Below are 14,242 nucleotides of genomic sequence, written 5' to 3'. Positions count from 1 at the left end.
CATATTATGCTGTATTATGGTAGTCAGGTTATATAAGAGGTGAATTGAATTAACAACATATTTTAACGCTTTATCAAAACACCAAGGCTCCTAAGAATTTGAAGTCTTGCAAGGTGAAAGCTTGTATGTGTGTGTATATATATATATATATATATATATATATACATATATATATATATATATATATATATATATATATATATATACACTCCCTCCGTTACTTTTTACTCGCAACAAATACTATTTTTGGCCGTTACACATTACTTGCAACAAGATTTTTTTTTCCTAATTTAGTATTTTTTATGGTAAAATGACAGTTTTACCCTTACCTTTTTTTTAACCAAATCTGATTTCCCCTAATCAATGCTTAGTTAATTCTAATCTAAATCACTAACTATTACTTAATCTAATCCTTCCCACCAAAAAAAACCCCAACCCCAACTGATTTGTTCAAAAAAATCATCCAACTCTTCAACCACCAGAATTGAATGTTCTTCATTCAATTCTCTTCAAAAATGGTGCCTTCTCGTTCCTTCTTCTGGAGATTTCTCCAGTTTCACACCATAAACCCTAGATCTACTCCTCTTTCCTCCTCTATCTCGCTTCTTCATCCTCTCTTCTCTCTCTTCCCTGTCTTGGTTGAAACCCTAATTCCTTTTTCTCCTTCTCTGATCTGTGTCTTTCTTCTACTTCTCTTTGAAAATGAGTTCCAAAAAACGATCCAGAGAGTCCCTTGATGTTCCAGAGACTGATTTCAACACAGTCACTCGATACCGTCCTCAACGGGGAACAGGAATCATGAAGCCTGTTCGGCGTTGCTCTTCTTCCTTCTCAAGGTACAGGAGAGGGAAAATTGGGGCTAAGTTGGTGGAGTACATCTCCAGCGATGAAGAGAAGGAGGCTGGGAAGGCAGATCTAGTGGATCCTGTCCACGTCCCTGTCACGGTGGTTGCTGATCTGCCTGAGGACGGCGGAGAAGTGGTTCAAGGTGCAGAAGGGGTGAAGGAAAGCCCTAAAAATCCTGACTCGGGGAAGAAGGTGAGCCCTGAGAAGGCTTCTGGTAGCGGTGGTTCACCACGTGGTGTGAAGAGGAGTAGATCTGTCTTCAAGGAGGACTACAGTGACTGGGATCCCTGCTATTTGGCTTATTTGAGGGACAAGTACCCTCATGACTTCCCCCCAGATCTCTGATCTTGCAGCGTAACTATTTCTAAACCCTAAATGCTTTAATTTGAGTCCCTTTTTTTTGGGTGTTTATGGATTTGTTGTGATTGTTCTACTGTTTGAAGCTTAATCTATTTTATGGCCCTTGATGTTGATGGTGGTTTTATTTGTTAAATGATATTGTCCCTTTTTACTGATTATGGGATTTTTGGTTGATTTGGTTGGGATGTTGGATGATTTTAGTGTGATTGTTGTGTGTTTTGAAATGATTTCAGCATGCTTGGAGTCCCTTTGGCTTGTTAATCAAATTGTTGGTTTATGGTGTACTGTGTTGCCTGATTTGCCTTGGTTGATGGGTTGTGTATGACTGGTTGTTGATTTCTGTTGGATGGAAACTCATGCATTTTGGCAGTGTTGTGGTTATTTTTTATTGACCTGTTAGGATGTGTTGCATTTTGGATTGGGTTGGTGTGATATGTGGATATGTTGGTGGCAGTGTGTGCAAATGATATAGAGTCCCTCTAGGTTCTTGAGCAACTGATGCATCCAGTCCCTCCCTCTCAGTTGTTTTGCATCATTTTTGTATGTCATTCCAAATGATGAAGGGACTCTTATGACTTGAGCCCATTTTGAAGGATGCTCCAACTTCTTTTTGGAAAAAAAAGAAGTTGTAGAGGTGCCTTCTAGTGGTTGCTAATATGGTTAATGATATCCTATCTGATGGAATGTAGTGCACATTGACCCTGACCAAAATGCACACTTTGATTTCATGTTCAAATATCCATTTCATATTACCAAAAAATTGTAGCTTTTACAAAAGCACAAATATGTGTGCACTACTTTGTCATGACTGCCTTCCTACTTTAATTAACAAAAGACACCTAACCATTACAAAACAAACAAAAAATCTAGTGTTAGTGTTAATGGTTATGTGTGGCAGTCTCTGATCTTCAACCTGATGTGACTTGTGTGTTCCTTTGCAAAATGTTGTCTTTTACTTACAAAAAATTGTGTGAAGTCCCCACTTCTGTCTTCAACACCTACTTTGTTCTCTCGTCATCAATCTGCATCTACTTCCATATCTTCTTGCTGTGGTTCAGCCCCTGTAGTTGGCACAAACAAAGTGTTTAGGTATTCCACTGTGTCAGCAATTAGTCCCCTGTCAACCTTGAGTATGTCTTCCAATGTCCCCTCCCTGTGTTGTCTTGCCTTCCCCATGTGTGGTGGATTGAAGCTGTTGCCACCTTGTTTTTCCAAAACCTTAATCATGCATGATTGTAGTGTGATCCAAGTGTACCTATTAAGTGTTGGATCAAACATGTCAAATGCCTCAGCCACTTTCTCAATTAGCTCATCTAAATTAGTGGGGAATGACTGGTACTGAATTGACTGTATAGCCTTGAATAACCCTAGGTCCAAGATATTCAGATCTGGGGACTGGGCTGGTTGGAACACAAACTGAATATTGAACCCATTTGCTTGAGTGGCTGCCAAAAACTCTTCATCCTTAGGAACTTGATGTGGCCTAGTATTGTCCCACTGTATTGTAATGTTCTTTGACAACTGAGATGGCCATTCTGCATGTATTGTTGGGATAATTTTATCCAAAATCATGTCCCTAATAGCATCTTTGTTGACACTCTGTATGGCCTTGGTTTCCATTGTGCCTGCCTCTCTGTTTTTGCTTTTCTTCTTGGCCCTTTCATGCTTGACAAATGGGAACAAGCCATACTTGTCTGAGTGAAGCAGAGTCCCATCTTCTGCATAAAGTGGTTTACCTACCATTCCCATGAACATAGCCTTGAGTTTGAACCTTTTAGATTGCTGTGCTCTGTATGGAACCTCTTCATTTGGTGTGAGATAAAATGTCTTAGTCTCAGGGTTCAAGTAGAACCACTTCTCATCAATGTGGATGTAGTGTTGCATATCCATGAATGAAGGGTCTCCCTCACTTGGAACTGGGTCTATGTGCTGTAGTACCCACTTGAGCCTTGCAATTTTATGGTTGTCTATTAGTGCAGGGTGGTTGGTTGCTGAGACTGCCCTAAGTCTGCCTTTTTTTTTCAATCTGTGAATCAACACATGACTCACATTCAGAGCTGCACCATAGCTTCTGTTTGTGGTTCTCTTGTACAGTGGCACAGACATTAGCCACTCATCTGAGTACTCAATTGGCTTTCTTCCTGTTTTGCCCAATTTTTTTGTTCTTACATCTACTGCTTCTCCCAATTCCATGTGTTTCTTGATTTCTTTTAACCACCTACTTGTTGTGGACCTGTGCACATGATGTTTGTTTGCCAAAGAGGTGAGCATTCCTCTTGGGAGTGTGTCACCTTCCATGTTTAGCAGAATGTCATCAACAATCTGCCTTTTCTGTTGGATGCTTAGCTCTCTGCTGTCCCTCCCATTGTTTGCTGCAATGAATGTCCAGCTCTTCCTCTGTTTTTGAGTCCCCTGTATCACTGCCTTCATTGTTTGCATGTTGACTTGAATGCTGAGATTCTGTCCTAGACCCTGAATCTGTTTGCATGGAATTCTCTTCCATCTCTGTCATGTGCTCCATGAGCAGTTGGTTGATGTTAAAAAATTCATCCTCGATTTCTGCCATGAGTCCCTTTCTCTTTTTATGCAGATTTGATGGTAGGTGATGAAGTGGAGGTGGCTTGCCTTTTTTTGAGAGCTTTCAATGGAGCCTAATTATGTACAAATTCACTAATGCTGCTACTACTAACTCAGCAATTAGGAATTAGGGCTAATTTAACTTGGTGTCTGTGATTTTGTAATTTTCAAACTTAACTTCATGATCTGTAATTTCTGGATACATTTGAATTCCCTCCCCCCCCCCCCCCCAATCCCTTTTGCAAACTGATATGATTGTGGGGTGTTTATGAAACACTTTGCTCCTTTTATAAGGGGCTGATGCTTTGAATGTTGTGTTATTTTTTCAAATTTTTGCTTTTGAAATTTTCATGAAATTTTTTGGAGGCAAAATGAAATTTGGAGGCTAAAAGAATTAGCATCCAAATTTCCTGACAGAAAAAGGGGGAAAACGAGAGGGAAAGGAAAGAGAGAGGAGAGAGAAAAAATTAAAAGGGGCCACATGCACCCACTTGCATAAAGTTTCTCCTCTTTTCCCTCCCTTTTTAATTCTCTAATCACATGCCCCTCCATATAATCTTTCCCCTTAAAAACTTTTGCCTAGGAGTCCGCAACTCCCTCCTTTGTTGCGAGTAAAAAGTAACGGAGGGAGTATATATATATCAAATTAAACTGCATGAGGTGACTAGAGTCAACCTTGGGAAAAAAAAAAGTAACTAAAAAGAAATTCTCTCCAACTCTTGGATTAAGTGTATTTATAGGGAATGGGAGAAAGCCCAAAACATACTTCCTCCGTTTTCTTTTAGATGCAACACACACTTTTTCACGGTATTTAAGAAATGTTGGGTTCACATGATATAATACACTTTAAAATGGGATGAGTGGTTGTTAGGAGTGTAATTTAGTTGGGTCATGTGCTTTAGATAAGGGAAATAGTATAATTTTTCCCTAAGTAACTTTCCTTTTATAGTGTGTTTCAAGTATTGTGACATTTCCTTTTTAGGGAAGTGTTGCAAGTAAAAGAAAACGGAGGAAGTATGTAATAGCCATGGGCAGATTGGATCCAATAACGTGCATAAAGGTTATGCAAGTGCATAGCCTAAAAGTTTGCTAAAAATAAAGTTGAAGCAACTTTTATATTAATGTCCGATTGTAGTAAGCTGGTTAATTATTGCAGGTGGTGTTTGAATTCTCGTATTCAAATCTAGACATTTTTCAAAAAAAAAAAAACATTTTTTTTTCTGGCTTTTTTTTTTATCAAGACTAGCTTTTATATAGTCCATATGATTATTCTTACCCTACATTAAATTCTTATATACGCCATTGGTGTAGCCATCCAAAGAGCAACTTCCAAGATAATATTTTAGACTCGGTGATTTCTCTAGTTGGGATGAAAGTAATTCGGATTAAAACCGAACTGAAAACCAAAGCGAATTAGGATTTTTTAGAATTCAGATTGGATCGGATTGGAAAAATTAAAAAATATAGATCATTGATTGGATTTGGTTTGGGGTTTAAAAAAACCGAAAACCGAATTACAAACTGAATTTCGACCCAATACTTTAAGCCCATTTTCTTTTTCAAAGTATCCAACCACTTTCCCCTTTTATATATAAACTTAAAAAAAGAACCTAATTCTCAATTCTCCTTTCTCAATATCTTACTCTCTAACAAAGAATGTAGTTAACAAGAATTGATTGTAGAAATTTTCAGGGTGAAGTTCGAGTTTCGGGTTTGAATGTTGCCAAAGAAGGGAACAAATTTCGGTTCGGATTGGATTCTAATTTGAAAAACCGAATTAATTCGATCGGTTTGGATTGGATTGGATCGAATTTTAATTCGGTTTGGATTCGGATTGATATTTCCGAAACCAAATTAATTCGGATTGGATTCGATTTTGGTTGTAATCCAAACCGCAAACTGAATTTTATGATATTTTTTTTATCCTAAATGAGCTTAGCAAGTGAGTACAAAACTCACTTATAACACAACTTGCACTATTACATTGAATTCCAAGAATAAGCAACTTCAGGCTTGTTTAGTTCACCTTATTTTTGCTTAGATTTGGTCAGATCTAATCTGATTGTCTAATTTGACTAAACATTAACCTTATGTGTCAAATGGGCCTATGGGGTCTTGTTAAGTTGTTAGATTTGTATTAATGTCTATTTTATTAAAAAATTGCACACGATGATTTGATGTGAACTTTTTTTTCTGAAATAAGTAAATATGAGTTGAACTAAGCTTAATTTTTGTGCATAAACTTATTTTGTACTACTTGCCATCAAAGTTGAAATTATCAAAACTTTAAGGTACTCCAAATGAAAATAAAACCAAATCTCAAACATCAATTAGCCTACTTATAGACATCTAATTGTGTGATTTTGGTAAACTTGGACAAACAAACTCAACCCCTCAGCTGAGTCTCATCTTCGTAAACCAAATCCTCGAGCTTCATCAATGGCGAACCGAGTTCTCCACGCTTCACTCTTCATCTCTTTCTCTCTCCTCTTCCTCGCTATATCATCTGCTGTTGCCTCTTCCGATGCCCCGTTCATCGTCGCTCACAAGAAAGCCACACTCAAGCGCCTCAAATCTGGTGCCGAACGTGTTCTTGTTTCCATCGATATCTACAACGAAGGATCTGCGTAATCATCTTCTCTTTGATTCTTTTCTTACTTAATCAATTTGATATTTATGGATCTAGGGTTCTTTGATTGAGCTTGAGTTTGTCGTTTTACTTTTCAATCGATTGTGTTCGTTGACTTTTTTGATTCATTTTTGTTTTATGATGAATTGATGATTGATTCTGTTGTGATTGATTGTGTATTTAGGTATATCAGAACGAAAATTTTGAGCTAATTTAATGAATTTTGTTTTAGGTTTTGATTGGAATTTGTATTTAATTGTTGATTTTGTTTGCCGAGTTTTGCGTGTTGTAGCTGATTTTTAAATGAAATGTAATCGAGAATGTAAGAATTTCAGTTTTATGCATCACAATGTTGATTTGTTGAGGAGTAAGGAGTAGTAATAAGCTAGATCTATTACTATAATTCAGCTTAATTAGTCACATTATGTCGATGTCGAGGCATAACGCAATCAGTATTCAATTGATGATTGAGGAAATTGTATAGAATCTTGAATAATATGCAAGTTGATGATTTGGGAATAATTTTAAATGTTTTGGTGGATTAAGAACTTCCACAAGATGCCTAGGAAGGCTGCCATTGATGATTGAAGAGATTGTGTATCGATAGAATATTAAAATGTTATGCTATGTCTTTGAGAATATAATCTCAGATGTCCATGTTTAGTTGATTAAGTATAAGAACTTTCCCCGAAAATCTTCATTTTGTTTTTTCCGATTCAGGAGTAATTAGAGTAATGCTAATACATTTAAGATTATGATAGATAGACTATTTGATTCCCTCTCTTGGTTATTTAGGTTTTAAGCAAAAGGATAGCAACTGAGCTTCTTATTAATCCATGAAACAACCGTTAATAGCCTTTATTGAATTTTACAATTTGATCTCCCATTCATCTGATAGCTAGGGATGTTGTCTGTTTGTCACTTTGATTATTGCATGCCAAACCAAATTCTAACCAATAAGGAAATAGCCTGATTAGACTAACTCCCCTTCAGGTACCAGGATGAGGATTCACTTGAACTTTAACAAATACTCTTAATTAGTAAATGGAACTTTTATATAGATTGTAGACAAACCTGCAGATATTGATAGATGGAGAGGGAGTCGGTGAGTGGGGATGGAAGGGACATGGGGAGGAAGAGATATAGTGCTACACAGGTGCCTGGATTTCCAGCATAGTTGTAGAGTTGTTTAAAATTACACTTGAAGTCTTGAGTTATTTTTACTTCGAGTAAGAGCAGTGTATGGATAGACAAGGTGAACGTGACCCATTTCTGTTGTCCCCTTGTTTAAATAAAAAGTGACTATATCTCTGTAAGGATTACAGAGCCCCTTTGATTTAGGTTAGAAGCCTAGCTTTACAATTGGAGTATGATGTTGGCTAGCACTTTTTTTGTTTGTTGCTTCTTACTTGTTGGATAGAGGCATAGACCCCCCCCCCCCCCCCCCCCCCAAAATAAAAAAAAATGATTGAAATCACAAAAACACCTGCTAGATCATGTTCAAATGAATGGTATATTACTCACTGTGGCTACTTGCAAGCTTGCGACACCTATAAAAGTGGCTTCTTTTTGCTATGACCAATCCTTTCCACTACTTTTAAGCTCAGCAGCCCAACTTTCAAAGAACCTTGTTTTAGAATCTAAGTGATAACAATGATTAAACATGCATGCATAATCACGCACAAAGGAGAGAAAGAAGGGGGTGTATATATGTATTTTCACTTGACATGGATCAATATTTTTGTGTGACTGCTAACCTCACTTTAGTTAACCATATTAAAGACCCTTCAATGACTTGACAGTAGCTGATTCATATGTTGAGCTACGTAAGTAACTATAAAGATTATCATTACTGTCTTGGATTCTCAGAGATGACAAAGCTGCATATCCTTAAGTTGTGCTTTTGGGTTTGCTTCAGTCACACACTTGGAATTGGTGAATATTTAATGTCTTAGGCTTTTCACCAATATGTATTATTTACCATTAATGCCTTTTGTTTTCTTGTTTGGTGCTTAACTGCTTAAGCATATTTGTTTGTTTTTCCAACCATTGCTATTCTTGTTATCTAAACTTGGTGGTCAATATTCTTCACCTGCTAACTTGATGGCCTTCCTTTGATCTTTTTTGTGTTTCAACGCAATAGCTTATTGTTGTCCGTGATAGTTGATGCTCTTCCTTGAAAATGAGAACACAAATGACCTCTTTTGTTTTTTATGTTCTCAGGACGGCGTATGATGTAAGCCTGACTGATGAGAGCTGGCCTGAAGATGCTTTTGATCTTATAGATGGCAAAACCTCAAATTCATGGGAGAGACTTGATGTGTTAGTTGCTCATAACCACATTCAATTTCTAAAATGTCTGTGTAAAGCTCAATAGCTATGAACTAAACCGTTTTTTTGTTGCCAGTGGTGCTCTTGTTTCACACTCTTTTGAGTTGGAAGCCAAAGTGAAAGGAAAGTTCCATGGTGCACCAGCTGTCATCAAATACCGTGTTCCAACTAAAGCTGCTCTCCAGGTTTAATATTTATTTCAATTATATACAAATCATTTTCAATATTATTCTTCTCTTTGCTAGTTAAACATCATTTTATTCAACTAGATAAGGGCATAAGTTCAATTTACCTTGGGGCATAAGTACAAATCATTTCAGCTGAATGACGCTTGCTGAATGGCCTGAGTTTTCTACCCATAGTCACCACATCCAGATCTATTACTTGCCTCAATGAGACTTATCACTTATGCAAGGGATTATAAGGCATCTGTTGGAAATGAGGAAATAATTTAAGTATTAAAGAAAGGGCACAAGTGTAGGTGAAGTAAATTGGGTTAATCAGGTGTGATTGTGGGTCATATACGGTTCACGTAAATCGTAGTGCTTATTGTTGACCTGTATTGTCCCCAACCTTTAATGATACGGCTAATTTTGCATGATGAATGGTGGTTACAAATGGAATTTAAGCTTCCATGTCATACTATTAGCCTATTTACCATGAAGACCATGCGCTCAAGGGGCTCATATTATGGTCTGCCAATATGATCTTACTTTGAACCAAATTCTGTGTCCAACCACCCTATGTACCATATAGTATTATGTCATTCTTGATTCACCGATAATCAAATGATGTTCTGGAAAGTTATGCTAGTTACCTTTTCTTCCTTGGGGGTGGGAATATGACTTGCCACATGCCTGTGGGAAAATACTTTGCCTAGTGTCAGAGTGGCATTTGGTGCTAGAAAGAGGACTCATCATGAAGCTCAAAACACCCATGTTTGAAACACTCAGTAGGATTGATACTTTCATACCAATTGTCAACTCTATCCTTTAGAGCTTTGTTGTTCTGTTTTTAAAAACTCATGAAGTATAAATGTACTTGTAGGAATCGTATTCCACGCCAATCTTTCCTTTGGACATCCTTGAAGACAGACCCCCAGAGGCTAAATTCGATTGGGTGAGTGTCTCAGAACATATATTCTACTTTCCCCATAATTTATATGTATCATGTTCAATTGTTCACTGATGATTTTTCATTTGTCTTGTTGATTATAAATTGATGGTGCTGTGGATCTTTCAGGCTAAGGTGCGAGTTTATTCTTACCATGAGTTGTTCCTTGGATAATTATTTTTTTTCCAGTTTTTCAAGTATACTAATACCTTGTGTTTACTGTAATTGCAGAGATTGTTGGCTAAATATGGTTCTTTAGTCTCAGTTATCTCCATAGTCTCTCTTTTTGTGTACCTTGTTGCAAGCCCATCGAGTGCTGCCAAAGCAAACAAGAAGAAACGTTAGTTTCTGCTCAACAGATGACAGAACTGCTTCATTTGCAGTTTACCTTTTGTAGTTTCACGAGTTTAGTGCTAAAGAATTTCGCCATTAAGAGTCTATGACCAAGTACATTTGTAATTGATATTTTAAAAGTAGGCAGATAGCTTGGTTGATTTGCTCTTTTGTAGTGGTACTTTTTACGGCAGAAATGGTAAAACGAGTTTGAGCTTGTTCTCATTTGACATGTTACAGCACATAGCAAATGGTGTATGGCCGAAAGGACAATGCAAAAGTGGATTTTTCTTTGGTATCTTGTAGGTTTTTTTTTATTTTTTCTTAAAGGGTGGTTTAAATGAATTTAAAACACAGCCAAAACAAAAATAGTTTGCCATGTAGTCGTGTAGTGTTGGCCAAGAGCTGAGCTGAGCCGAGCCAAACCTTGACTTGGTGAGCTGGGGTTTGAGCTCAATTCGTAATGAGTTTGAACCAAACCTTGGCATTTTGCAAACAAGTTGATCTCAAAACAACGTTTGTGTAAATAATCACATATTCACATCAATACAACTTTAAATTTTGTATATATAAGTTGAATCTATCAAAACAAACTCACATGAATATAATTTTCTTAATTATAAAATATCAAATTTCCCTCCAAAAAAATAAAATAAAAATTACTTCCTCCGTTTTCTTTTAGATGCAACATACACTTTTTCACGGTATTTAAAAAATCTGGGGTTCACATGATATAATACAATTTAAAATGGGGTGAGTGATTGTTAGAAGTGTAATTTAGTGGGCTATGTGCTTTAAATAAGGGAAATAATACTCCCTTATTTTTTAAATACTTGCTCCACTTTCCTTTTCCGGCCGTTTTTAAATACTTGCTCCATTTCCTCTTTTAGAAAGCTTTTACAATATTTAATTCATTTCTCACACTTAGTAGACCCAACATAATTCTCTCTCTCCTCCTATTCTTCCACTACTTTTACTTTTTACAATTTTTTATTTTCTTAACTACCCCACTACCTCCATATTTTATTACTTTATCCAATTTCTCCTAAAACTCCACGCATGGAGAAATGGAGCAAGTATTTAAAAACGGAGGAAGTATAGTTTTTCACTAAAGTAACTTTTCTTTTATAGTGTGTTGTAAGTATTGTGACATTTTATTTTTAGGGAAGTATTGCAAGTAAAAGAAAACGGAGGAAATATAAATTATCAAATCCTATTAAATTGGGGTACATTTACCAAGCACTAGTGGATAAATTTGCAAATCTGTGGAGTCAAAGTTCATTATAGGCATTTTAGGGTGTGAATTGCCTTACCATTCCTTCCCACTCCCAAAGTGGTTAGCTCACTTACCCGGGTCGAGAGGACTTGTGAGAGGTTTCGACCTTGTTGGGGAGTAAACACAAAATACGGTCCCTAAACTTTGTCAAAAGTTTGATTTTGGTCCCTATACTTTCAAAAGTTTGATTTTGGTTCCTCAACCACCAATGACTCATCAATTGTGGTGGCTATTGTAATGAGTCGGCAAAGTTTAAGGACTTTGCCATATTTAATTGCTGACTGGATCAAAGTTTAAGGACTTCTAATGCTGACTGGACTAAATTTAGGGACTTTGCCTTTTTTAATTCAATTGCTACTAATATGTTAATTAACCATATTTTTAACTTTAATTAATCTAATTATTTTACTCATTCCAATCTTGAATTTATTTAATTTCCCACAAAGTGAGGTCGTGAACTTGACATGGGTTATCCTTCAATTTTTTTCTTCTTAATTCAAAACTTGTTTGTTTTCGATTTGATTTTTTTTTTTTGGTTTAATTTGACTGACATTTTAGATTTGTTGGTAATCGGGGGGGTTTTTTTAAATTAATTTTAAGACAGTTGTGGTGTTATAATGGTGGCACCCGATGGTTGTTTATGTATTGGCGGTAGACTAGTGGTTGTGGTGGTGGTGGTGACTAGAGCTGTCAAAAGCTGACCCGACCCGAAATACCGACCCTAACCCAACCCTAACCCTAACCCGTCTGAACCCGAAAAAAATGGCGACCCGAACCCTACCTAACCCGACCTGAAACCAACCCTAGACCCGAGTTGACCCGAGCATTTGAGACCCGAACCCGACCATGACCCGACCTAGAGAGGACCCGACCCGAATGTGACCCGTAAATTATTGACCTGAACCGAACCCGACTCAGACCCGAGAATGACCCAAACCCGATTTAACCCGTCAAAACCCGAATTCAACCCGACCTGTTACTAACCCGACCCGAGTTCAACCCGACCCGTGCCTAACCCGACTCGATTTTAAACCCGACCCGAAATAAACCCGACTTGTAATTGACCCGACCCAAATTCAACACGACTTGTTATTGATCCGACCCGAATTTAAACTCGACCTATTACTAACCCGAATTTTAGGATTTAGGAATTTTTAGGATAAAAAGAGTACTCCGTATTGATTATTGAGTTTTAGGCTTTTTTTTCAATTTATTAATATAGATTCTAATTATAAAACAAAAGTGGCCTTTTTCATCTTACTTGACTTATCTCTTACATAATCCTCATCAAAGAAAAACTGAACTGGACAGCAGCAAAAAAAAAAAAAAAATTAAACAAAAAAATAAAAAATACACGGGACCCAGACAATAGCAAGTCTTTCTAATCTTACTTGACTTATCTTTATTATTATTATTATTATTATTATTATTATTATTATTATTATTATTATTATTATTATTATTATTATTATTATTATTATTATTATTATTATTATTATTTTTAAGGGAATTCAAATCTTTGACTTGAACCACACCCGAGACCGACTTGAAAATGACTCGACATGATTATAACCCGCAAATTATTGAATTGCCATTTGAACTCGAGAATGACCAGACAAGTTTAAATGACCCAACTTGATTGTAACCCGCAAATTATTAACTAAACCCGAGTTGAACCCAAGAATGACCCGACTTGGAAATGACCCGATTATAACCCGCAAGTTTTTTACTTGAACCAAACCCGACCCGAACCCGAGAATGACTCGACTTGATTATGACCCGCAAATTATTGACTTGAACCGAACCCGACTCAAACCCGATAATGACCGGATTTGATTATAAACCGAAAATAATTGACTTGAACCGAACCCGACTCGAACCCGAACAAGACCCTAACTCGTTGAAACCCGTAAAAACCCGAATGTAACCCGACCTGTTCTTCACCCGACCCAAATGTAACCCGACTTGTTATTGACCCGACCCTAATCCGATAAGATGTATGACCCGACGTGACCCGACTCAAGCATGACTCAACCCGAACCCGACCCGCATAGGTCTCGACATTAACCCGTACTGACCCGACCCGATATGACTCGACCCACACTAACCCGACTCAGACCCGACCCATTTACCCGAATTGACAGCTCTAGTGGTGACTATTGTGGTTATGTTTAGGTAACTGGTAAGGATAAATTATTGAGCGAGTTCGGCAATTAGAAAGGTTAATTTTATGGGATTAATACTTGAAATGCATGAAAGTCCCTCAACTTTGGTCCAGTCAGCAGAAATATAATAAAATAAAAATGCAAAGTCCCTAAACTTTGGCCATGTCAGGAATTAAATAGGCATAGGTCCCTAAACTTTGCTAAGTTATTGTAATAGCCACCACAAATTATGACTCATTGGTGGTTGAGGGACCAAAATCAGACTTTTGAAAGTTGAGGGACCAAAATCAAACTTATACCAAAGTTTAGGGACCGTATTTGGTCTTAATTCCCTTGTTGGGCCCTTCTGAAAAAATACGTATATATAAATAATAAGTAGAGTAAATGTACATGAATACAAAGTAGTATTAAAGTCGGAATATAATACTCCCTCCGTCCCATTATTAAGTGCCTGTTTCCTAATTAAGTGTCCCAAAATTAAGTGTCTATTCTAATTTTTGTTTCATGCATAATGACCTACATACCCTGACTTTATACCTCTTTTTATATACTACGTACGAAGTATATAATTTCTCTAAATACTTTTTAAAATTGGTGCCCTCATGTACTTCA

General features: G+C 36.9%; 2 protein-coding genes across 2 annotated transcripts; one reads left to right on the top strand and one right to left on the bottom strand.

Moving 5' to 3' along the window:
• Positions 1–2,223: 2,223 nt before the first annotated feature.
• LOC145600645 (uncharacterized) lies at positions 2,224–3,504 on the bottom strand. Its single transcript, XM_081656528.1, has one exon. It carries the CDS (start codon positions 3,502–3,504, stop codon positions 2,224–2,226), a length of 1,281 nt encoding a protein of 426 aa, XP_081512654.1.
• Positions 3,505–6,135: 2,631 nt separating this feature from the next.
• Positions 6,136–10,487, top strand: LOC145602307 (uncharacterized). Its single transcript, XM_081658497.1, has 4 exons — positions 6,136–6,410; positions 8,636–8,734; positions 8,820–8,928; positions 9,791–10,487. Exons 1-4 carry the CDS (start codon positions 6,223–6,225, stop codon positions 9,929–9,931), a joined length of 537 nt encoding a protein of 178 aa, XP_081514623.1. The 5' UTR covers positions 6,136–6,222; the 3' UTR covers positions 9,932–10,487.
• Positions 10,488–14,242: the final 3,755 nt, after the last annotated feature.

Source organism: Chenopodium album, chromosome 21, assembly GCF_948465745.1.
Source record: "Chenopodium album chromosome 21, dcCheAlbu1.1, whole genome shotgun sequence".
Classification (NCBI taxonomy): Eukaryota; Viridiplantae; Streptophyta; class Magnoliopsida; order Caryophyllales; family Amaranthaceae; genus Chenopodium; species Chenopodium album.
Note: the sequence above shows the minus strand (reverse complement) of the source record. Positions and strands in the feature narration are given on the sequence as shown.

What these genes read in the sequence shown, in the direction of transcription:
- LOC145600645 (XM_081656528.1), bottom strand. Translation starts at nt 3,504, where the DNA reads ATGGAAGGTGACACACTCCCAAGAGGAATGCTCACCTCTTTGGCAAAC.
- LOC145602307 (XM_081658497.1), top strand. Translation starts at nt 6,223, where the DNA reads ATGGCGAACCGAGTTCTCCACGCTTCACTCTTCATCTCTTTCTCTCTC. An exon ending in TCATGGGAGAGACTTGATGT is followed by an intron (nt 8,735 to 8,819) that starts GTTAGTTGCTCA and finishes TTTTGTTGCCAG; the next exon opens with TGGTGCTCTTGTTTCACACT. An exon ending in CAACTAAAGCTGCTCTCCAG is followed by an intron (nt 8,929 to 9,790) that starts GTTTAATATTTA and finishes ATGTACTTGTAG; the next exon opens with GAATCGTATTCCACGCCAAT.